General features: G+C 40.6%; 1 protein-coding gene across 8 annotated transcripts in view; it reads left to right on the forward strand.

Moving 5' to 3' along the window:
* PKP4 (plakophilin 4) overlaps positions 1 to 24,447 on the forward strand; it is a 437,166-nt gene that overhangs the window by 313,455 nt on the left and 99,264 nt on the right. For 6 of the 8 annotated variants that reach the window (XM_089659730.1, XM_089659734.1, XM_089659732.1 and 3 more), the window contains one exon: positions 18,467 to 18,683. In XM_089659730.1, coding sequence (XP_089515856.1) covers positions 18,467 to 18,683 — 217 coding nt within the window. The remainder of the gene's footprint in view (positions 1 to 18,466; positions 18,684 to 24,447) is intronic. The other 2 variants (XM_089659733.1, XM_089659735.1) reach the window with 1 other exon arrangement.

Raw genomic sequence — 24,447 nt, forward strand, 5'->3', positions numbered from 1 at the left:
CTTTAAAAAAATGAAATAGGTTACTCTTAAACAAGATGAAGTAAAGCAGATCTAGATCCAAAAAAGAAAAAAGATATTTCCCCTTGAGCTAATAAAAGCTTTCTATTTTGTGCATCATGTGTCGGCCATGATGATGCAGTAGTGAAGGGCACAGCGCAGACACTGCATACCTACAACTGATTCTCAGTTATTTTTTAGGCAAGCAGACGGTTGTTGGTATCCAGAACCCTGATTGGGAAAGGCGATGGAGTGTCTTTAAATGTCCATATCAAAATGTATGTACAGGCAAAACTTTTTGTATTTTGTTAATGTTTTTATTTTTTTTTTTTAAAAGGATTAGAACACCTGTCAAATATTTATTGCTATAAAATGTGAGGTAGATTTTTGCCATATAGCTTTTTTATTTTCAGGCTATCCATAATTTATTTGATCATGTACATTAAAGTATAATTAAAGGCAAACATTTTTTTAGTTTTGGATAAAGTGATGAGGGATTAGAACCCTTGCCAGATTTTTAGTGCTGTCTTGTTCCCCAATTATGGAGATTCACCCTCTCTATTTGTCCTTTTTGCCATTATTATTACTGAAAGTAAAACAAAATCCCAAATTTTGAGTTGTCGCCAGAACAGTAATAGTGGAAAATGTTCCTGGTGAAATGAGGACACTAGTTCTGGTGACAACCAGGGATTTCACTTTCTTTGAAGGGATTTCCTCTAAGTTCCTGTTTTGGCAATGGGACAGCAATTGAAGGGAAATCTCCCTATTGGGATTGAGATGGCAAAAAATTACATGGTTTATAACCCTCCCTTACTCTAGCCAAAATAAAAAAAATACAAATGTTTTGCCATTAGTTCTACTTTAAGCTTTTTATGCAATGTCCAGTATGTCAAGTTTTTGTTGTTGCTTTTATCCCTGAGGTAGATTTACCTTCTAGATCTCCCAGCAAAAAGTAAACTGATGAGTTTTAATCCTTCCCTACTATCCGCAATAAATAAATACATTGGCTAGGCACACACTTTAAATAAACTAGAAATACGTCATAAGGTTGCATACAAAGAATTAGGTACCTTAATGTGCAAGCCAACCCACTCTTTAAAATCCTGTGGTTATTAATAACTTAACCCCTTTGCGCCTAAAAGTAAAACAAATGTAGATGCCTAAGCACAATTTTGCAACTTTGACCTGTGTTAGTAAAACCGTACATATCATTGCAACTACTTTGTGCATCCAAGTGGTTTATACCTTGCTTTGTTCAGGACAAATTGGACTTTCATTTGGTGGTAAATGGTAATGGATATTTCCTGATTTTTTTTGTTATTGTCAACGGAAAACTTGCCCAAAATAGTTAGAAAACAAAATATTTTTTAAATTTAACTGTATATTTCTTGCTACTAAAAATCTTTTTAGTTGGAGGGAAGTAAAAATAAAAAGCTAAAATAATATGGTTGCATAAGTGTGCACACCCTTAAACCAATACTTTTTTGAAGCACTTTTTAATTTTATTACAACACTCAGTCTTTTTGGGTATGAGTCTATCAGCATGGCACATCTTGACTTGGCAATATTTGCCCACTCTTCCTTGCAAAAACACTCCAAATCGTCAGATTGCGAGGGCATCTCCTGTGCACAGCCCTCTTCAGATCACCTCACAGATTTTCGATCAGATTCAGGTCTGGGCTCTGGCTGGGCCATTCCAAAACTTTAATCTTCTTCTGGTGAAGCCATTCCTTTGTTGTTTTGGATGTATGCTTTGGGTTGTTACGCTGAAAGATGAAGTTCTTCTTCATTTTCAGCTTTCTAGAAGAAGCCTAAAGGTTTTGTGCCAATATTGACTGGTCTTTGGAACTGTTCATATTTCCGTCTACCTTGACTAAGGCTCCAGTTTCAGCTGAAGAAAAACAGCCCCAAAGCATGATGCTGCCACCACCATGCTTCACTGTGTGTATGGTGTTCTTTAGTGATGTGCAGTGTTGTATTCGCGCCAAACATATCTTTTGGAATTGTGGCCAAAAAGCTCAACCTTTGTTTCATCAGACCGCAACACATTTTCCCACATGCTTTTGGGAGACTTCAGATGTGGTTTTACAAAATTTAGCTGGGCTTGGATTTTTTTCTTCATAAGAAAAAGCTTCCGTCTTGCCACTCTACCCCATAGCCCAGACATATGGAGAATATGGGAGATTGTTGCCACATGTGCCACACAGCCAGTACTTGCCACATATTCCTACAGCTCCTTTAATGTTGCTGTAAGCCTCTTGGCAGCCTCCCAGACCAGTTTTCTTCTCGCCTTTTCATCAATTTTGGAGGGACATCCAGTTCTTGGTAATGTAACTATTGCGCCATATTTTTTCTACTTGATGACTGTCTTCACTGTGTTCCATGGTATATCTAATGCCTTGGAAATTCTCTTGTACTCTTCTCCTGAGTGATACCTTTTAACAATGAGATCCCTCTGATGCTTTGGAAGCTCTCTGCGGACCATGGCTTGTGCTGTAGGATGTGACTAAAAAATGTCAGGAAAGACCTACTAGAACAGCTGAACTTTATTTGGGGTTAATCAGAGGTACTTAAAATGATGGCAGGGGTGTATTGACTTCTGTTTAGCATGATTTTGAATGCGATTGCTTAATTCTGAACACAGCTACATCCCCAGTTATAAGAGGGTGTGCACACTTATGCAACCTCATTTTAGTTTGTTTACTCTCACCCCCCACCCCAAACGATTTCAGTTTGTTTTTCAATTGAGTTGTACAGTTTATAGGTCACATTAAAGGTGGAAAAAGTTCTGACATGATTTATCTTTATCTAATTTTTTTTACATCACAGAAAACTGACATTTTAACAGGGGTGTGTAGACTTTTTATGTCCACTGTATGTCTGTTGTTGTTTATACCCATAGTACAGCCGAGACACAATAGTGCGCATCTTCTTCTTCTTTTTTTTTTTTTTTTTTTAACCTATCTAAACTACACTGACATGAACTGACACTGATTTTTTTTTTAAATCCTGGCCAAAAAATACTGATCCTGATCCAAACATTAACCCTGGCACTGAACTAGATCAAACCTTGATCTTGGCATTTTTTTTGGGGGGGGGGGGGAGGGGGGATTTTTTTTTATTTATTTTTTTCTTTTTTACACATTGTTGGGAAAAAAACACGGGAGCGGGCTTCACAGTGACTGATCACTGTTATAGCCATTCAGAGACTATTACACCGATCAGGTGACCTGAAATCGGGAGTTCTGGGTCAAAATCGTTAGAATGGGACCTAGGGCTCTCAGTGACGTGCTCCCTGCACAAAGACAGATACGGAAATATACGGCCCCACAGAAAAATGCCCAGTTCAGTGGGGCCGCATATTTGCATATGCTCGATGCCAAGGTTTAAGCCGGCCATAGACGGAGCAATTTTCTTTCCTGCAACCACAGTCAGTGTTAATGGGGGAATCCCTCCCGTGGGATCCATTAAGTTCTCCTGGTGGGGGGACACAGTAATTACATCTAGCGGTTGTAATTGCTTGTAAAATCCAGCACTCTGGTTGTACCCAATTTGATCGATCAATTAACTTCGGTACATTCAACCTTCCCATACATGGTTTGGCTTGTCTATGGCCAGCTTTAGGAGTCATGCACAGTCCTGATAATTCAGAAAGCAGTTCTTTACAACCTTTCTGACTCTGCAGTCATATTTACAGGGAGGTTGCATAAAATGACTGGTAAAAGAATGCAGTCCCATCCAAAAGCAGAAATTTGAGGAAAATTTCTGAGGTTTATTTGCAGCTGATAAATAATTTCACTTGTCTTTTGAAAGACTATAATTTGTTTTTTTGGTTTTTTTTTAGTGCTGTGGTCTCAGGTTGCATTTTTTTTTACCTGAGTACTTCGGTAACAGAGTTCGTATGCTCTCCTCATATTTGCATGGGTTTACTCCCTTTTTGTTCTTTTTTTTTTTATCCCTTTCCTCCCACAACCAAAAAAGTTACCCCTCTGAAAAACATTCTCGTTCTTGAAGCTCCACTGCAGACTGATGGCTGTGATGAACAAGCTAGTGTTAAAAACCTTCCTATAGGTGATCTCCATGCTATGACTGATACGACACATCAAGTTACAAAAAATTTTGCTCAAGATTTTTGGGTGAATATAAGCTTAGCGCTAAGAAATATCAAACAGTAAAAATGTGGTAACACCTAAAAAATATAATGATCATGCACAAACCGAAAACTTATTCCTCAAACAAATGAATAAAAAGCAAGAAAAATTCAACATGTTACTGTTGCAGTAGTGCCTGATCCCACCCCCCATCCCCCTGCTTTGAAAGCAAACCTGGGATTCTCACCCCGTACCCCGTCACAATTTTACAGATATTGCGGGCGTGCAGGGCTCTGCTCACCCGGCCTCATCATTCATTACAGAGCTCTGTGAATGGGAGAACTAAAAGTACCAAAAGCCTTTGCGGCTGTCTGCTTGTAGTTTTCAATGAACTACCAGGGCATTGATGAGCACTCTAGAATAGATGGTTCATTAATTTTTCTTGTCGTCGTGCAACTGCCTGAACATATGAGGTATGAGCAGACCAATACACTGACAGTCTGCAGGAGCCTTGCAGGAGCGGTCTGCTTATCCTTTTAACAGACCAGAAGGGAGCAAAGAAGTGCAGTGTATTAGGGTTTACATATTATTTACCCTTGTTTTATCCCAAAATAAGATGCTTTATAGTATTGTCATGCCAATGAAGTTGCCAATGCGAGAATTTTTGTGGGGGGGGGGGGGGGCATTGAAACTCAATTATAGTTAAGAGTAAAATTATGATCTTTACCTTTCATCACATAATTTTTTCCTTAAAGCACAGTGTATTCTATATCTGAGAATGACTCTTATTTTGAATGGGATAGAGGATAGTTAAAAGCCTTGGCAGTTTGTTTTTCTTTTAAACATCTGTGTCCCATTGAGGAGATTTCTCTTCACATTATACTTTTCTGTTCAGTAGATACAACAAGAAGTGAGAGGAAACCTCTCCAATGTGAAGAGGGTGCCTTGATAGAAAGTGGTTTCTGGAAAAAGTGTCCTTTTGGAAGATTTTGCCTGTATTCTGGTTCCTGTGCAACTGAAAATTTTTTATTTTTTTACTCTCAGTCCCATTTACTGGGGTCACCATTAAAATCAAGAGAGCATCTCCTCAACAAGGACACAGGCAATATCTGCCTGCTCGTACATCCCGTACGGCAAGCAGATATTCTGACAGGTCTGTAGGAGACCTGCATGGCATCAGCGATCTACTGATCGCTGGTACAATGCTTTTCAGGCTCTTGCAGACAACAATAATAAATGCACATTTTTTCACCTGCAAAAAAACTGGCCATTTATTATTTTTGTCAAAAAGGTTAACTTATGATTGAAGCAATTACTGCAACTGTCCCCCCCCCCCCAGGATAAAGGTTTCACATAAATTAATTAGGGCTCATGTACACTGCAGCTCCTAAACTGACATTCAGGAGCTATTCAGCGGTTTTTTCAGCAGCCTGAACTCTCCCTAATGTTTTTCTATGTGTGTATGTACACACAGTCGTTTTAGAGGCAGATGAGTTTACAGTCGTTTTTTTTAACACACCAAACTTGCGTTCAGGAGTAGATTTTACTGGCGTTTCAAACGCTTGTAATCGTGGTTAGCCACGTTTATAAGCATTTGCGTTTAGAAGCATTTTTTAACTGTTCCATATCCAGATGCTGTCCAGAGCCATTTTTCATCAGAAATGCATGAAAAGCGTTTTCCATGTATTCAAATGGACCCAGTACACCAGTGCAGTCAGTCCCAGGTTTTGCGTGAAGGAAAAGATGGTAGAACGTGCCGCATTATGCTCATGATGGGATCCATAGTGAATACAACCAGAAAAAAACGGTAATCTCAACACATACTGCTCTCTCTGTTTCTGCTCTCTCTATTCCTCTCAAAATGTCTGAAATTGTAAATGGGTTGCAAACTTCTCCTATCAGGCTCTGGTTTCCTGTCTACTCTGACAAAACTTTAGATTTGCACTCCTACTGGCTCGTGGAGGAGACGGTTCTTCTGGCCACCACTGGCTGGCTTGAGAGCCTGAAAGTCCCAGCAAAGTGATGCTCCTCAAGCTCCAGCTTCCCTAGTGCAGAGCTCTCTGCTGGAGTGCCTTGTGGCTTTGCTTTCAATCCAGGAGCCAGTGGGAGTACAGAACTAGATCTCAGTGTCATGGAGGATCTCACCATATATGCTGCTGATGCCTGCCTCTGTAAACCCAAGCCTACAACATTGCAGTGGAGCCCCAACTGCAGGCAGGAGTTTCATCTAGAGCTGGAGGGGGGAAAGGAGCTTGTTGATAATACATGTAAGCCTCCTGTGGCCACCAGATTTGGCTGAACTGCAGCTCATATGGTAGGTTGGCTGTGAAGCATCCAGTCTACTGCTAGGATATTGTGTGTGCGCCACTGGGGGTGGTCAGCTTGGGGTATATACTCACTTTCATGTCCCTCCTGGGTTCTTATCTATTGTTTGAGCTGCACACTCCTCATCCTAAAAATATTTCTCTGTCTGCCAGGTTCAATGCTGACCCAGTGGTCACTCTTCTTACAGTGATAGCCAGTGTGAAATTAATTGTTGCAAATGCATATCCTTTTTGATTGGTGTGTGCATTAATGTGACAAGTCACTGAAAAAAATGTTAAAAATATCTACTTTAGGAGCTTAATATTACAACAAAATCAACAGTGAAAATACACAGACAACTGGAGTTGAAACTAATAAAAAGCAATAAGATTTCAGGTTATTTTTTATTTAAGGGGTTGGGGGTGCCCTAAACAAGAAATTGATAGGTTGCTGTGGGATACAACTGCAATTGTGTGTTATAGAAACGTTTTATATAGTCTTTTCAAATATCTTTTACGTCCTATGAGGAACTACAAAATGTGGATTTTAATCATAGAGTTGTATCTACAGCTATCTACAGTTGGCATTGATATGTTAACAAATACTAATTTCTAAAAGCTAACGGAAAAGAAAAATGCAGGTGCTACCCTTGGCAACCAATTACATTCCTGTGAACGTTATTCCAGGGCATTTAAAAATGAACTCCTCTGTCATGTCTTTACTGCATTTTATAGACACCTGCCACAATTAGTATTCAGTTATGACCCGAACTCTCCAACCATTAATCCGTATAATTCCTTGCAGCTCTTTCTTCTGCATATTTGCAGCTGTGAGCTTCATATTAAGGTTTAAGTCGCTTTTAGGTTTTATTACATGATATAAATTGTGAAATAAAAGCCCTTGAACAGTTCTTCTTTAATAAAAGGCAGAGTTATAGGAAAGTTGCTCCAGTCTGACGTGCCCATTAAAAAATAAAGACGTGTCTGCTCTTCTGTGTTCTGATCCTTGACCATTCTGTTCACCTGAACTCTATAAATGGCTTGTGTATTCAGCCCGGTCTATCTTGTGTCTTGTCAAAGACAGGCCTCCCATTAGCCTCACTGACCTCATGCAAATAACCTTCCCTATTAAACATCCATTAAGTGTGCTGGTGTAATGTGCCTGTCAGCACTAGCTGTGGTGCTATCATAACGTGCTGTTGTGATAAAGGGTAAAATACTAAACTTATTACTGTCTTACCCTTATACTTCACATTTTTAATGATTGCCTGTTGACACTTCTGTGTGTGATGCATTGTGACCTATGAAGGCTTAAAGTAAACCTGTAATTTTGCAAACACCTATAAACTGCTGCATGAATAAAGTGTACCGGTTTCCAAACTAACATTTACATAATTTGAAAAAGCAATAAAGGAATTTAAAACTTGCCTTTACCTGTGACTTAATCACGGTGGATAAATTAATCCTCAAAGGTCCCCTTATCTGTATGGCAATATGGGTTGGCTGCCCTTTAATGTAAACAAACAGGTGCTTGTAAGATGTTATGGCTTGTTCATATACACACATTGTGGTAATGTGCAGTAACACACCATTCCTGCATTGCTTTACTGTTTATTTTAAATCAAACCTGAGTAAAGTTTGTTTTAGTCATGGACTTAATCATCCAGTGCTTATCTGTTCCTGTCCAAAATTTATGACGCTAGCTTTGAAATGTGCGCACATTGGAAGACACTCACGCTGACACACAAGTTCAGTCTATGAATACTTCTAGTTTATTATAATGAGAAAGTGAACTTATATATGCAGAATGATGCAATAGTCATGTGACAACAGCATAAGCATTATATTAGTCTTTGATTGGTCACTTTACACGAAAACAATCTCCGTCATGGTATAGGTGTGATCTTCTTCAGTCTTATCTTAAAAAGAGAAAAACATTCTTTTGTCTTCCAAATCACAGGATGGGAGGGGGTCTGTTCCTGTGAGCAAATATTTCTTAAGCAAGGATTTCTTAAAGTACCACAAAGCCCAGCAGGCAGAAAATATTCACACAACATATATATTCAAGTATAAAAGTAAATATTTATAAAACTTATAGAAAGTCATATGCTATCCCTACAAAATTGTGAGATTACTGTTGGCGGGGAGGGACCGTAATGGGGTATAAGGTTTTCCTTCATCTATTATATGGGGATCCTCTTGCTCTTGGTTCAGGAAGGTAAATGTTCTGATATCTACAGCTTTGCAAATCAATTTCCTCACACATGGTATAACACAGCATACAACCAGGACCAGAAGAATCAGAATTATTAGTACAGTTACCCCTATTTGGGCAAGTATCTTTTGCCACCCACTCATTCAACTGAAATATTGATCCCACAAGTCTGTGATCCCTGAATTCTTTTTCAACTCAACTGACAGATCTTCCAATTTCTTTATAGACAGAGTAACCTTACCATTCGAGCCAGCATTGTCAGGAATATATGTACAACATGTTTCGGTTCCTTCTATCATTTTACAGACATCTCCTTTTTCTGCTAAAATCATGTCCAGAGCCATTCTATTCTGGAATGTCATGTAGGATGTAGGGGCTAACTGGTCAACGATTCCTTGAAGGGCATCCCTGGTGTAATTCACAAACCTCTGTTGGTTGTAGTATATGTAATTTATCTAATCTACATTTATATTAACAGTTATCATGGGAATCAGGGATTCAAAACCTGCTTTACTTGGTCTCTGGCTTTAAATTTATTAGACACCGCCCTTGGGACTCCAATGGCATCTATACACATGTGGGTCAAAACTACCAGAAGGAGCTTTTCGTTTCCTCCTACGGCCAGGCATTGGGTCAGGGGTATTCTCTGCTAGGATGTGGAGAGGCATAATGGCCTTTGCAAGGGCATACTCACCAGTCCAAATCCCTTCCAATCTTATTCTAATCTTTTGGTCCCCAGTAATCATCCATGACACATATGTATACCTGATCACTACTATTGGAACATGCTCGTTGTATTAAGATCATATAGATTATGGTCATAGCACCACATGGGATCTATACTACAGAAATCAAAGGTGAAAATAACTACATGAGTGTTGGATGAGTTGTACCAAAATATAGTGATGTCACCTATTTCGGTGATATCCACCTGTTGAGCCTCTGTCAGACTTATAAGAAAAAGGATATACAACATAGTTGTCATGGTGTAGATGACTCCTTTCCCTCAGGGGTTGGGACTTTCTTACAGTGGGCGGCGTGTATCCAAGTGTTCTTCCTGGCCACCTTGTCAGAAGGGGCTGTGGTCAGCAGAACTTGGAATGGACCATCATATCTTGGCTCAAGGGAATGTTTCCTCATAAATGTCTTTACTAATACCCAATCTCCGGGTAATAGGCTGTGAGTTCCTGTATCTGACTCAGAATCTGGAATGGAGAAAACACTTGGACATGGATACGGGTTAATTCACGTGATAATACAGTCACATAATCAGTTAACACATCAAATTGTAATTGCAACTGTTGTGGAAAATAACAACCAAATGTGGGGGCTGAGCTAAACAAAATCTCATAAGGGGATAGGGAGTGTTCTCTCTTGGTGTGTATCTGACACTAAATAGGGCAATAAACAGACTGGCCAACTCATGCCAGTCTCTTGGGCTACTTTTACCATTCTTTCTACTTTCCCACTAGTTTGGGGGTGATAGGGGGTATGGAACGCCAGAGTGACTCCTAATGCCGCCCATATTTCTTTGGTTACTGAAGCTGTGAAGGCGGTGCCCTGGTCACTCTCTATCACCTCTGGAAGCCCATATCTGCATACAACCTCAGTGGGGAGTTTCTTCGCAGTTGTTTTAGCAGTCATGTTAGTTACAGCAAAGGCCTCTGGCCAACTGGAAAACATGTCGAACACCACTAGGGTGTACTCAACCGCCCACTCTTTGGCATCTTGATATGATCAATTTGTATCCTATGAAAAGGGTATAGGGGTTTGGCCAAGTGTTTCTGTGGTGTCTTCTCTGTGCGTCCCGGATTGCACTTTGCACAGATGACACATGTTCTGCAAAAACTTGTTCATCAATGTGGTGATTCCAGGCGCTATATAGTACTTGTTGATGAGAGAGTTCATGAGGCTCTTTGACAGATGGGCTGCTCCGTGTGCCCACTGGACTACAGCTGGAAACATATTCTTGGGTAAACAAAGCCTCTTGTTGCACTCAAACAGACCGTCTTTGAGAATAGCTCCTCTCCGTCTCCAGCTCTCTTTTTCTTCTGGACTTGCTGCTTCTTGGAGTTCCTTGGAGGTAGTTTCTGTCCACAGGTAAGGTCTGTAAGGTGAACATTGGTTCCCACTCTCCGGTCACCTCTCCTTCCATTTCTGGTGGTCCCATGGCCGCTTGTTTTGTCGCCAAATCTGCCAGATTATTGCCTTTGGCTTCTGAGGAGTTTATTTTCCCATGAACTTTTACCTTCAGAATAGCCACTTGAATGGGTAGAAGGAGTGCTTCCAGCAGTCGTCCAATGGCCGCTCCATGTCTTATGGACGTTCCTGCCGCAGTCATAAATCCTCTTGCCTTCCATATGGGTCCAAAGTCATGGGCCACCCCAAAGGCATATCTGGAGTCTGTGTAGATATTGGCCCTTTTTCCTTCCATCATCTGGCATGCTGTTGTGAGTGTTTGAAGTTCAGCTCCCTGTGCAGATATTGCTGGCGATAGGGCTCTTGCCTGTAGGACTGTGTCTACAGTAGTGACCGCAAATCCTGTATAATATTTTCCTCCTTCATCTGCATATCTGGAACCATCAACAAAGAAAGTGAAGTCTGGTTCCTGCAGAGGTGTTTCACTCACTGTGGGGGAGATGGAAGATTTCCATTTTCATCACTTCAAAACAATTATGAGGCTCAGTGGCTCCATCATCCTTTCCACTTTCTGCATTACCTTCATTACCCCCCTCAGCAATTGGGAGGAGAGTGGCCGGATTCAGGGTTTGGCAACGTAGGAGAGTGACGTTATCAGGAAGGTGGAGAGAACACTGTAGTCTAAGATGCCTCACTGTGGACAAATATTTAGGTTGGACTTGGTTTAAAATGGCAGCAATGTCATACGGCGCCAGAAGAACAAGTTCATGTCCCGGTACGATATCAGAGGTCTTATCCAGCAAAGCTGGAGCAGCAAAAACTGCACGCAGACACGAGGGTGCTCCTCTAGCCACTGGGTCTAAACGGCATGAGTAGTAGCCTACGGATCGTAGGCAGTCTCCGTGGGACTGGGCCAATACTCCTGTGCCATGGCCTTGGCGTTCAGACATGAACAGTTTGAAAGGTTTCTCGTAGTCTGGTAGAACCAGGGCTGGGGCTGAAGAAAGTAAGCGTTGTAGAGCCAAAAAGTTAGAGGCGGCCTCTTCGGACAGATGGAAGGGCTCAGACTTGAGAGCATCGTAGAGTGGTTGCATAAACCAAGAAACATCAGGAATCTATGACCTACAGTAGGATATGAGGCCAAGAAAGGCATGGAGTGGCTTCTGGCCTAAAGGGAGTGGCAAGTTCTGGATGGCCTTAACTCTTTCCTCCGTAAGATGCCTTGTTCCATATGAGAGGCAGTGGCCCAAGAATACGACTGTTGTAGAGCACCATTGCAACTTCGGTTTAGAGGCTTTACAGCCTTGGTGTGCCAAGTAACATAGTAAACTCTCTGAGGCTTCTTCAGCCGTGGGCAGGTCATCAGCACAGAGGAAAAGTCATCCACAAGAAGGACCACTGCCGAATGTTCCTTTTTCCACGTGCCCAGTATGGTGGTCATGGCTTTGGCAAACTGGCTCAGGGAATTTTGAGCCCCCTTGTGGCATAACTGCCCAGGTGTATTGCTGCCCCTCATGGGTAAAAACGAAGAAGTATCTGCAGGGAGGATACAAGGGAACGCTGGAGAATGCATTTGCCAGGTCCACCACGGTGAAATACTTTGCTGTTGGAGAGACCCCTGTGAGTAAAGTGTGGGGATTTGGAACGATAGGTGTCTCTAAAACAGTGGCTTCATTCACTGCTCGGAGGTCCTGTATCATCCTGTACTTCTCTGGTTCTCCTTTGGGTGTCTTCTTTTCTTATCGGGAACAAAAGTGTATTACATGGAGAGGTACAAGGTACGAGTGCACCATTTGCCACAAGGGACTTGACCTGCTTCGAAATGGCCTTGGATTGCGCTGGTTTCAGTGGGTACTGTGGTTTCCTGGGTAGGGGAGCTCCAGGCTTCAGTTCCACCATAATTGGGGGTACCTAAACGTCCAATATCTTTGGGTCCTGTGGACCATAGACAACTTGGGATTCTGCTCAGCACATCCGGTGCCACGTAGAATGTACCATTGACTTGTAAGACCGGACACACTGGGTAGAGGCGGCTCACTCAAGGCGTTGGCCTTCCATTTGTCTAATTTGGTGTACCAATATGGCCGCCTCCAGGAAGTGTACTGGGCTGGGCAGGAAGGGACAAAGCAGGAGCAGCAAGATGGCTGCCTTCAGGAAGTGTACTGGGCAGGGCAGGAAATGACAACACAGGTGTAGCAAGATGGCTGCTAGCAGGAAGTGTACTGGGCAGGGCTGGGGTTATGGGAATAAAGTAGGCGTTAGACAAAAGGGCAGGGCTGTCCCTTTTCACTTTTATGATACATTATACAATCGCCATTTTATTGAATTTCTTCCAACTATCCTTTATGCAACGCTTTTTACAGTTTTTTTTTTTTTACCAAGCTTCTGTCACGTTCAGCAAACCTTTTTTCACATAACATTCCTCTCTGTTCCTACAATGATTTATGCCAGTCCTGACCTTCAGCTTACAAATTTTCGCTACTTTAGATAACTTTTTAACTGCTTCACTTTCTTCACATCTCTTCACAATATGACATGCCAGTAATCCTTTTCAATATTTAACACATTAATTGTACACACAAACAGTTTTTTTTTTTTTTTTTCCCTGTAGCAATACCTGTTCTGTCCACTACTCTTTGTGGGTAACTTTGGCTACATTATACCAAGCTTCCGCTGTCTTCAGCAAAATTCTTTGTCAACTAAGACATCTTTCTTCTCCTTTTTTTTTTTCTTTGCCATACCTCCTTATCTTTAATTCCACATACTGTTCCTCTCCTCTCTCTGCAACCAGGTCACATGCTAACATTCCTTTCTAGGGGTCTTATCAGCTTCTGACCCATCTCCTCCCCCCTTCTCTGTCCTTTCTAACAGAAATCTAAGATACTTCACAGGCTGCTGTCCAGACTTTCCTTAACCCTTAACAAACCCCAACCTTCTGTTATGAATGGCAAACATTAGCTCACAGACACACATTTAGGACATAACATAGCAGTCTATCTTGGTGGGCTCTGAGTACAGATCACTGAGTAACTCATCCATCGTAACCCAAACAAACAGTTACGGCACCCCGCTGTCACACTAAAGTGACCCGTAAACCGACACCTCCTCTGTTGTGGTCAACACACAAGGTTACCACACACCCAGAGAAATTATGTGTCAAAACCCTCAGTAGGTCCACTCCTCTTCCACCTCAAGACTGATACATAAAAACACACACAACAGAGACCCAGGCAACAGATAAGCACATGCAGGTATATTTAAATAAACTCCGGGCATACAAGGTTACCTTCCTTTAGTGACCTTTAGCAGCCGTACTAGGCACAGGTATGAATCAACAACAAAGACAGGATAAGCAATGGTAAGATAGCAAAATATATCTTACCATGCTCCGAGAGGTGATCAATCTCCAGGCCTGTCCAGTTTGACTGACAGCTAATGCCCTTTTCATGTCGGCTGGCTGCAGGTTCATTACTCAGTTCCCGGGTTTCTTGGCACCAAATTGTTTTAGTCATGGACTTAATCATCCAGTGCTTATCTGTTCCTGTCCAAAATTTATGACGCTAGCTTTGAAATGTGCGCACATTGGAAGACACTCACGCTGACACACAAGTTCAGTCTATGAATACTTCTAGTTTATTATAATGAGAAAGTGAACTTATATATGCAGAATGATGCAAGAGTCATGTGACAACAGCATAAGCATTATATTAGTCTTTGATTGGTCACTTTACACGAAAACAATCTCCGTCATGGTATAGGTGTGATCTTCTTCAGTCTTATCTTAAAAAGAGAAAAACATTCTTTTGTCTTCCAAATCACAGGATGGGAGGGGGTCTGTTCCTGTGAGCAAATATTTCTTAAGCAAGGATTTCTTAAAGTACCACAAAGCCCAGCAGGCAGAAAATATTCACACAACATATATATTCAAGTATAAAAGTAAATATTTATAAAACTTATAGAAATAGCGTATATATATATATATTCAATAGGTAACGAAAAAAGCATTTTACCAAATCCATCACAAGTTCCAAATAACACCTATGCTGCATTGTATTGCAATGTGCATTTTTTGATGTGCTGCACTGCAAAATTGTAACATGCTCTAAATTTTTGTGCATTGAGGTGCATTACATTCTATGTATTTCAAAAGGGTTCACTAGTGCAATGTGCCTCAGCTAAGGAGGTCAGGGATGACTTGTTTTGAAGCTCTTCTACTTCTGTTAAGAATATGTAAATACTTTAATGTCTGGTCGCAAGTGCACTTTAAATTCTTCATGAACACAACTGAGAGTCCCAAAACCTGGAGCACGCTAATGCACACATTTCATATTCTCCTGATCAAGTTAAGCACTGCTTCCTTTTGTGATGGATTTGCCCATATTACAAATAGGAGGTTACAGGGATCACCTGAAGAAAAGATTTTAGTGCTCTTGGTCTATTCATAAAGATAATGGATAGGAGAGAATCTTAAAATAATAACCCTTAAGGCAAATAACACACAACTTTTACTAACTTTGATAAATTCCCCCATTTGTGGTTAAAATGTATTCTCATTTGAATGTCCAGTGTATGTATAAAAGATGAGTTTTACTACAGTCAATTAGCATTTCAACATTTGGGTATTTCAGCATGAATCTATAGACTAGAATTCAATTTTTCATTGTTCATGGGACCTCTTCCTTAAACGATATGTCCACCTTTCTCAACATGTTACATATTAAACCCATATTTAACATGCGGAGCATCCACTACCTCACCACCTGATCAGCCCCCTCCTTGAGCTCTGAGGAAGAAGGCTTGTCCTTCGAAACGCGTCAGCTGTACTGAGTGGCTTCCTCCATGATGGGATTCGCATTTGCATCTTGCCTTTAAAGTCCCTTTGAGGACTGACATGCCTGTTTTTATTCGCTGTTTGTGAGTACCATTCTTTTATTTAATAAATTTTGGTTACTGAGGTAATGCGCAAGGTTGGTGCGCTTCTCTTTTCTTTTTTGTTCTTCCTCACAGCCCCCTCCTTGTAACAGTGGGCAGGGGACCCTCTCCCTGTACCCGCTGTCACAATTCGAAAACCGCACGGTCATGTTGGGCTCCGTTTGCATCATTCACAGAGTTCTGTGAATGAATGCCTACAAGTACCGTCAGCCAGTGTGGCTGACAGCTTGCAGTTCTCAATGAATTACGAGGGTACTGGTGAGCACTCTCATAGTCTATTGAGCTTTCTGGACTTCAGTAACTGCCTGCCCGTATTGGAGGTACGGGCAGACAGTGTAGTGACCGTCTACAAGAGCCTAACATTGCACCCGCGGTCTGCTGATGCTTTGCAGGCTCCCAAGAAAGAAAATAAATGCACATTTTTTTCACCTTCAAATATAAGTGCTTTATTTTAAGGTAAACTTGTTCTTTAAAATTTTACTAAACCCACAACAGCAAAATCAGTCTGCATATGCAGTAAAGCTTGCTTGTTCTACTCACTGTGGAACCTAAGGGGTTAATCCTCCACATTGTGTAAAAAGGATGTTTGATCGTGACTTCTCTGATCCTTCCCTTCTTCCTGTGTGTCCTAAATATCTCATGGTAGAACAGAGGCTCGTAGGCAAGCTGCAGATGCTCAGTTTGGTGTGTATTGCTAGAGTGTTTTTTTGTTTGTTTTTTTTTCTCTTGGGAGAGTGCCTGTGATCAGCACAGGGCCAATCAGAGGTCAGGGGCCCTGTGTCCTCCTACAGGAAAATGAAAACTCCTCCTACAAACTGTAGCCTTTGCTTTGCTAGACACTGATAGAAGTCATAAGACTGATCTGACTGCTAATGAGAAAAGGTATTTAGCGGTTTATATTTACTAAAATAATTGCATTTCCATGTTCTGTGTACTGTGGGAGACCAGATATAGTGAATGCAGGTTCTGGTTTAGTAACACTTTAAGTCATTTACATTCAGCATGCTTGTGCTGGGTCAATGGCTCAAAAGTACTTAGGCATGGAAAAGCGGATTTCTCCTACAAATGGGTCTTTAAAAGCAGCATACCTTCACCAGCCAAGCAATGCACATTCCCAGTAAAAATACAAAAATGTATTGTATGACTGTGTGTTTTTGACCACACCTATGGTGGGTTTTTTGTCTTTTTAATAGAAATTTAAATGCATTTTTGTATTTTACTGGGATTATGCATTTTTACTGGTTGTGAAGGTATGTTGCCTTCAAACTCCCATTTGCAGGGGAATTCCTATTTCCCAAAGCTGTTATAGGGATGATGACAGCTTCAGACTCTTTTCACCACTATATTTATTTATAAAAGTACTTCAGCAAGACAGTCAGGCAACTAGAATTTTCTTCAGAAGTCCAGCATTGGCAGCCTCAGTACTTCCCTTGTGAAAATATAATTTTAACTATCATGGCAGGACTGTTCTAAGAATGCCAGCCAGAGGGAACTTTAATGGTTTGCAGGTAAATAACAAAAATCTTTAATTATATTTTAATAAAGGATTGAGGAAATGTGAAAGGATGGATTTAGCTGAGAATTTAGGTCTGCTGTAAGTGCAATACAAATCACTATCCGATTGTCCTGAACTGTATATGGCTTTTAAGGACCAGCACTATGCATTATTTATTAGATATAGGTTGATAACATTAGTTTTTACCATTCTGCAACTCAGTCACAAACACATTATAAAAAAAATATTTAAAAAGCCTATAGTTTTCTTTCAAAGTAAACCTGTGCATAAGGTTGGCAGTTAAAATTGAGTAAATGATTAAATATAGCTGAGGTAAAGTCTTCAGTAAAAAAAAAAATGTCAAAATGATCAGTAGAGTAAGAGAAAAAGTGTCACATGGCCCTCCATTACCATGCGCCTGCTTAGTTAGGCCACCTATCAAAACAAAGGACCTAAACCCAGGAGGTGTTAGGGGCAGAACCAAGCAAATTTTTTACAAAGAGACAAGATTTGCATAAAACCTAAGCTTCCTCTACAGTATGTCTGGATCTACTGATCATTTTGATATGAGGCTTCTTCTGAAGGTATTTGTTTATGATGTGGTCATTTTGAATTGAGTCTTTGGGACAAATTTACTTTAAACAAATGTTTGCCATTGTTTTGTAGCTGAGGACCGTGTAAACGTATATTCTTTATCTTTAAAACACTGTTTAGCAGACAATACTTGATGTGTACAAGGGATTCACATAACTTTGTGGGAAGATCTGGTAAACTGTGAGCATTGATAGAATGTTGGAGCCTTGAGGTAAAATCTTCACTGTCGATCATACATGATGGACGATAACTGATGGAAACTGTGATTCCCATACCAATCAATTGGCTTCTGTTTGTCACTTTTTCTAATCAAACTGAGCCTCTGGTTGATTTCTATGGACAATGGCTTCACTTTTCTCAGTTTGAATTCATTATTCATATTTACCAAATAAGACTTGTGCTGTGTCTGTCTGCATGCTACAGTGACCTCACTCCATTAGTCGATTAATCCAATGTTCCTTAATGAACTGGAGTAAGCCTTTGCATCCTGCAGCTCTCCCACTGTCACTCTGTCATGGCAGCTGTTGGCTGCATAGCTGCAGTTCATGTCAGATTAATGTTAAATGTTTTTGAATAACTGTCACCTTCACCATCTTGTCTTAATACTGTCCAGTTTCTGTGGGATTTTTGTTCCTGTAAGAATCACAGCAGGTGTCTTATTTGAGGAGCGCAGGCATGATTTTGTGTTTTGTTTTGCTAGGGTCGGGTAATCTTCAAAGGACATTGAGTCAGCGTAACACTCTTACATACCAAAGAAATAATTATGCTCTCAACACTGCAGCTACCTATGCAGAGCCATTCAGATCGATGCCGTACCGGGTATCTGAAAGCAGCTACAACAGGATGCCACACGGGGCCCCGGCTGACGATGGAACAACAAGGTCACCATCTATTGACAGCATCCAGAAAGATCCCAGGTAAGTAGATGGCATGGGCGTCACACATAATTTCTGCGGTTGTTAGAAGCAGGCTTCATATTGAAGTCTTGCCCTTCATTTAGAAAAAGTGTTCTGAAGATTGTTTTATCTGTATATTTATTAATTATTCAGTGGAAAACCTTTCTTTGTGATTGGGTGGACCTCTTTTGTACTGTAACATGGCAAAGTCGTTCAGTAGGACAACACTGCTATTTTAAGAAAAACATTCTTAATGTAAGTGCATTTAGGGAAAAGAGGACCCACACTGCAGTTTACTATTTTATGCAGTTGCTGATTACTTCCAATGCTTCCTCTAAAGGTGTACCTGAAAGCCGTAGACCCCTGATGTATTTATGAGGGCAGTTTGTTGTCCAGGTGTGATCATTATGCAATTATGAGGGCAGAGCGCTCCATAAGAAGAAATATTCTGCTCTGCCAAATGTTAATGTAAATGTCAATAGAGGGGGAGGAGAAGAGTAGGAAAGACAGATACTGCTTGCAACACACATAGTGTATGTACAGAAATATTGGAGTTTGTCGGACAGGTTTACTTACCTGTCCAATTGATGTTCCATCAAAGTAGGCAGCCAGCTGCTTTCGCCTAAGGCAGGAGTAACCATTTCTGTAGGAAAAGGACAGTCAGATGACAGTCTTCTCATGTCTATGGACAGCTTCAAACTTACACTGCCTCCTCCCCTCATATCTCATAATTGTCTCACATTTGACTCTTCTCTTCAGCTCTTTGGTCCTTTTTTGACTATGTAAGTTTAAGCAGCCTAAAATGTTCTGAAAGAGAGAAATGCTGCTTTCTAATGTACTGGATACAAGGTGAGCACACAGCTACTGGGTGAAGAGAAGTGATATCTGCACATGATCACAGTACCATTTGCACTGAAAGTTCTGACCCTTGCCCTGATATACACCCTTACATATTTCTAGCAAACCTTTGCATAAAATCAATTAATATTTGGTTCATATATATTACAATACATGTTCAAGCTGGTCACCTGAATCAAATGAATCATTATTTAGCCAGTCCCTAGTCTACAAAATGTGAATACTTGCTTATAACATACTTTAGTGGACATACACCGATCAGCTATAACTTTGACAACTGATAGATTAAGTGAATAGCAATGATGATCTTGTTATATGCCACAGACTTTCATATGCTATTGTATTAGGCAGCAAGTAAACACTTTGTCCCTGAAGGTGTGTTGAAAGCAGAAAAATGGCCAACACAGATTGTTTTATATAGGGCTGTTGTAGCTGCAGACCGGTCAGGGTGCAATGGAATGAGGTGTCCTGATCTGATGAATCATGCTTTCTTTTAAATCCTGTGGATGGCTGGGTACGTGTGCATTGCTTACCTGGGAAAAACATGGCAACAAGATGCAGTTTGGGAAGAAGGCAAGCTGATGGAGAAAGTGTGATGCTTTGGGCAATGCTCTGCTGAAAAAGCATGGGTCCTGCTATTAGGATGGATGTTACTTGATGTGTACTTACCACCTAAACATTGTTGCTGACCAAGTACACCCCTTCATGGAAATGGTATACCCTGATGGCTGTGCCCTTTTTCAGCAGTATAATGCACACTGCAAAAATGGTTCAAGAATGGTTTGAGGAACACAAAAACAAGTTTGAGGTGTTGACTTGGCTTCCAGATTCTTCAGATCTCAATCCAATCAAGAATCTGTGTGATGTGCTGGAAAAACAAGTCTGATTTGCGGAGGCCCAACCATACAACTTACAGGACCTGCTACTGACGGCTTGATGCCAGATACCACAGGATACCTTCAGTGGTCTAGTGGTGCTCATGCCTCACTGGACTAGGGTTGTTTTGCCGGCAAAAATGGGAGCTGCTCAAAATTTGGTGGGTGGTTATAAAGCTATGGCTGATCAGTATCAATAGTGCCATTATGGAGGAAATCTACAGACTCAGGTCTGGTCACGGATTTGCACTATGAAATAGAACCAGAGCAATTTGCACTTTTTTAATCATGCATTTGGCAGCCTCCATCGATATTTAGCTAGCCCTGAGGACTATCTTTTCCCTGCCATTGTTGTCCTGCCCTATGGAGGATCATCTGGCATGCGTGTCTTTTTGCAGACCTCCTTCCAACCTTCTATTTACTGATCAGTTATAAGAGTAGAAGCAGAGAAAAGCCACTGGTGTTTATGGTGATATAGTCGGTTTCCTCATAGACTGAGCCACTTGGAAGGTGGTTTAAAATCTTTACCTAACCCATCTGCCCCTATTATTGGTTAGTGGCTGCTAAAACGTAGTAGCCAAGGTAAGCGTACTTGGAGTGTGCAATTGGCCTTTTTTCACTTCCCAAGTAAAACTGGCCCTCCTTCTGAGTATAGTAAAAAGGCTATAATTGTAAACTCTACTATACATGAATATCATGTTTTTCTCAGACCTTTTGCATCCATTATATTCCTCCTCTCAGCAGCACATGATGTCTGCCACTGGAGCTTGTTGCAGACAAACTTGTGCACTCAAAGCAACACATTTTTTTTTTTTGTTTTACTGGTCGTAGTATAATATTGTGATAGTATGTTAATAAACCTATGAGATGACTGTACATCTGATGACCTGCTGCTGGTAACCGTACAGGAAGAGCCACCTGTTTGCTTCTGTTGCGTTTACATAGTGCTGTCAGTGCTTCTTCTGTTACTTTGATATAATTTTTTTCATCACCATTCTTTATGGTATCCCAGTGATATATTTGCAGTACTGCAAGGATAAACTGAAATCCAATAGGTAAATGTCCTATGTACAACTATAGTGAGTGTCGAACACCACTCTCATCCTGAAAACAACCAGTATTTGGTGCTGTCTGACCTACAGTCATGGCCACAAATATTGGCACCCCTGCATTTCTGTCAGATAATGCACCACTTCCCCAAGAAAATGGTTGCAATTATAAATAAAAATAATAAACCAACTAATAACCCTCAACTAAAACGCATTTAAATGATCCCCCATAAATAAAAATAACCAAATGCTCATAAATAATTAGTAGTGATTAGTATTAATCCAAATATCATCAAAATAATAGTCCCATTGAATAAACAATTGTTTATATATAGTGACTTGGTGCTTGTTGTTCTTCAATTTGTGACTTTTGTGAATCCTTCAAATAGTGAAGATGTGCGCTCACCTCCTTTGATGCCTGCAATTAGGCTATACACGCTTTCGGTTCACTTTCCCTGGAACCTGCTGGACATATACTTTTGCTGGTAAAATTGGGAGATCCTTCCTTTAGGAGTAATGGATGTATCCTCCTGGTGGCTGATTATCCCCTCAGGGATTACACACTCCTTTTGTTATCTCAGACCTCCTAATTATCCTCTCCTTGTGTTACTCCGCATGCAGGAAGAAATAGAGGACATAGTGCTTTACCTTTTAAAAACTTTTTATTCCCACCATCCAAGTATTTAACTCACATTAGACAGGTTTAAATAACGCAATATCCCATTGGAAATCCTCTGCTGGCCTCTGAGTCATACACCTGCCGTCTATCGTGTTGTGCAGCTCCTCTCCGAGTGATGACGTAGCCCCTCCCCTACGCGTTACGCCTCCAATCACGTGGCTTCATCAGGGGGTTGTGGGAATAAAAAGTTTTTAAAAGGTAAAGCACTATGTCCTCTATTTCTTCCTGTATGCGGAGTAACACAAGGAGAGGATAATTAGGAGGTCTGAGATAACAAAAGGAGTGTGTAATCCCTGAGGGGATAATCAGCCACCAGGAGGATACATCCATTACTCCTAAAGGAAGGATCTCCCAATTTTACCAGCAAAAGTATATGTCCAGCAGGTTCCAGGGAAAGTGAACCGAAAGCGTGTATAGCCTAATTGCAGGCATCAAAGGAGGTGAGCGCACATCTTCACTATTTGAAGGATTCACAAAAGTCACAAAATTGAAGAACAACAAGCACCAAGTCACTATATATAAACAATTGTTTATTCAATGGGACTATTATTTTGATGATATTTGGATTAATACTAATCACTACTAATTATTTATGAGCATTTGGTTATTTTTATTTATGGGGGATCATTTAAATGCGTTTTAGTTGAGGGTTATTAGTTGGTTTATTATTTTTATTATATTAAATGAGGGTATTATGAATATAAATGAAATTGAGGGTATTAGTAAGTACATCATGTCACTAATAGATGATTTATGAGCACGTGGTAAAATATTTTTTAGAGGAGTATTTCATGTTGAATTATTTTGATATTTATTTGGAGGAGATTGATTAGTTGAAATTATCTATTTAAAATTTTTTTGGTATTTATACACTTTTATTAGTTATTTGTATCATAATTTGAATTCATTTAATGGTAATAATTGAATTATTATTTATTGAGAAGTATTTAGGAGCGCAACATATATTTGTAGATATTTCCAACACAGTTGTAGTTATGTGTTTCATGTTTGCGATCCTCTAGTAATTATCACACCTGTGGCTCGCAAGTCACTCTGATTCATCTATACCTGTTTGCAATTATAAATGTTTAGGTATTCTCATGTTTATTTTTTTTGTTTGTAGTGATATGATACAAAAATTTGGAGAAACAAAAAGTCACATCTGACACATTCCACGCAAAACCCCAAAAATAGACTGGACAGATTTGTTGGCACCCTCAATTTAATATTTGATAGCACACCCCTTGGAAAAAATAATTGAAATAAATTGCTTCCTGTAACCATAAATGCCTTTCTTACACCTCTCTACTGGTATTTTGGACTACTCTTCTTTCGCCAACTGCTCCAGGTCTCTCAGATTGGAAGGGTTCCTTTTCCCCACTGCTGTTTTGTGATTGCTGGCCAGTTCAGTACTCTCCAGCGCTATGTCTGAACCATTTCTGGGTGCTTTTTGAAGTGTGCTTTGGGTCATTGTCCTGCTGTAAGACCCATGACCTCTGATGGAGACCCAACTTTCTGACACTGGGCCCTTTATTGCACCCCAGAATTCTTTGGTAGTTTTCAGATTTCATAATGCTATGCACACGGTCAAGACATCCTGTGCCTGAAGCAGCAGACCAACCCCAAAACATAAGTAAACCTCCACCACGATTGACTGATCGCACTATACCCGAATGATGGCTACAGCGCGGTCATCCGGTTCTGGGAGGGCATCATATGACGTCCTCTCAGAACTGCGGTGTGCACCCAGCACTCTCTGTGATCGTGGTGTCCTTCAGACACAGCTGATCACATGTCATGGTAAAGGCCCAATCACAGTGGACGTTTACTACATGATCAGCTGTGTCCAATCACAAATGATCACAATGTAAACCCACTTGCCAGTTATCGGCAGTACTTTCGTCACACTGTGACAGCGTGAGGAAAGTACTGCTGATCGACTAGTGTGAAAGGAAGCATCTACACTGATACATTCTGACAAAAGGATTTTGGCTTCCACAGTTAAAGTTTGGCAAACTCCAATCTGCCTTTTTTTATGTTTCTGTGTCAGCAGTGGGTGTATCCTACCATAGCATCCCTTTTCATTCAGGTTGTGACGTATAGGTCAGCTTGAATTTGTCTCGAAGTTGAATGAGGTTCTTTATCCACCATTCAAACAATTCTTTGTCGCAATCTTTGATCAAGTTTTTCTCTTACGTCCACGTCCAGGGAGATTAGCTACAGTGCCATGGGCTGTAAATGTCTTGACAATGTTGCGCACAGTGGACACAGGAACATTAAGATCTGTTAATTGATACAGGTGAGTTTATTTACAAATTACAGGA

This window comes from Staurois parvus, unplaced genomic scaffold (genome assembly GCF_062004578.1).
Source record: "Staurois parvus isolate SC_StPar_1 unplaced genomic scaffold, SC_StPar_1.0 ptg000031l, whole genome shotgun sequence".
Classification (NCBI taxonomy): domain Eukaryota; kingdom Metazoa; phylum Chordata; class Amphibia; order Anura; family Ranidae; genus Staurois; species Staurois parvus.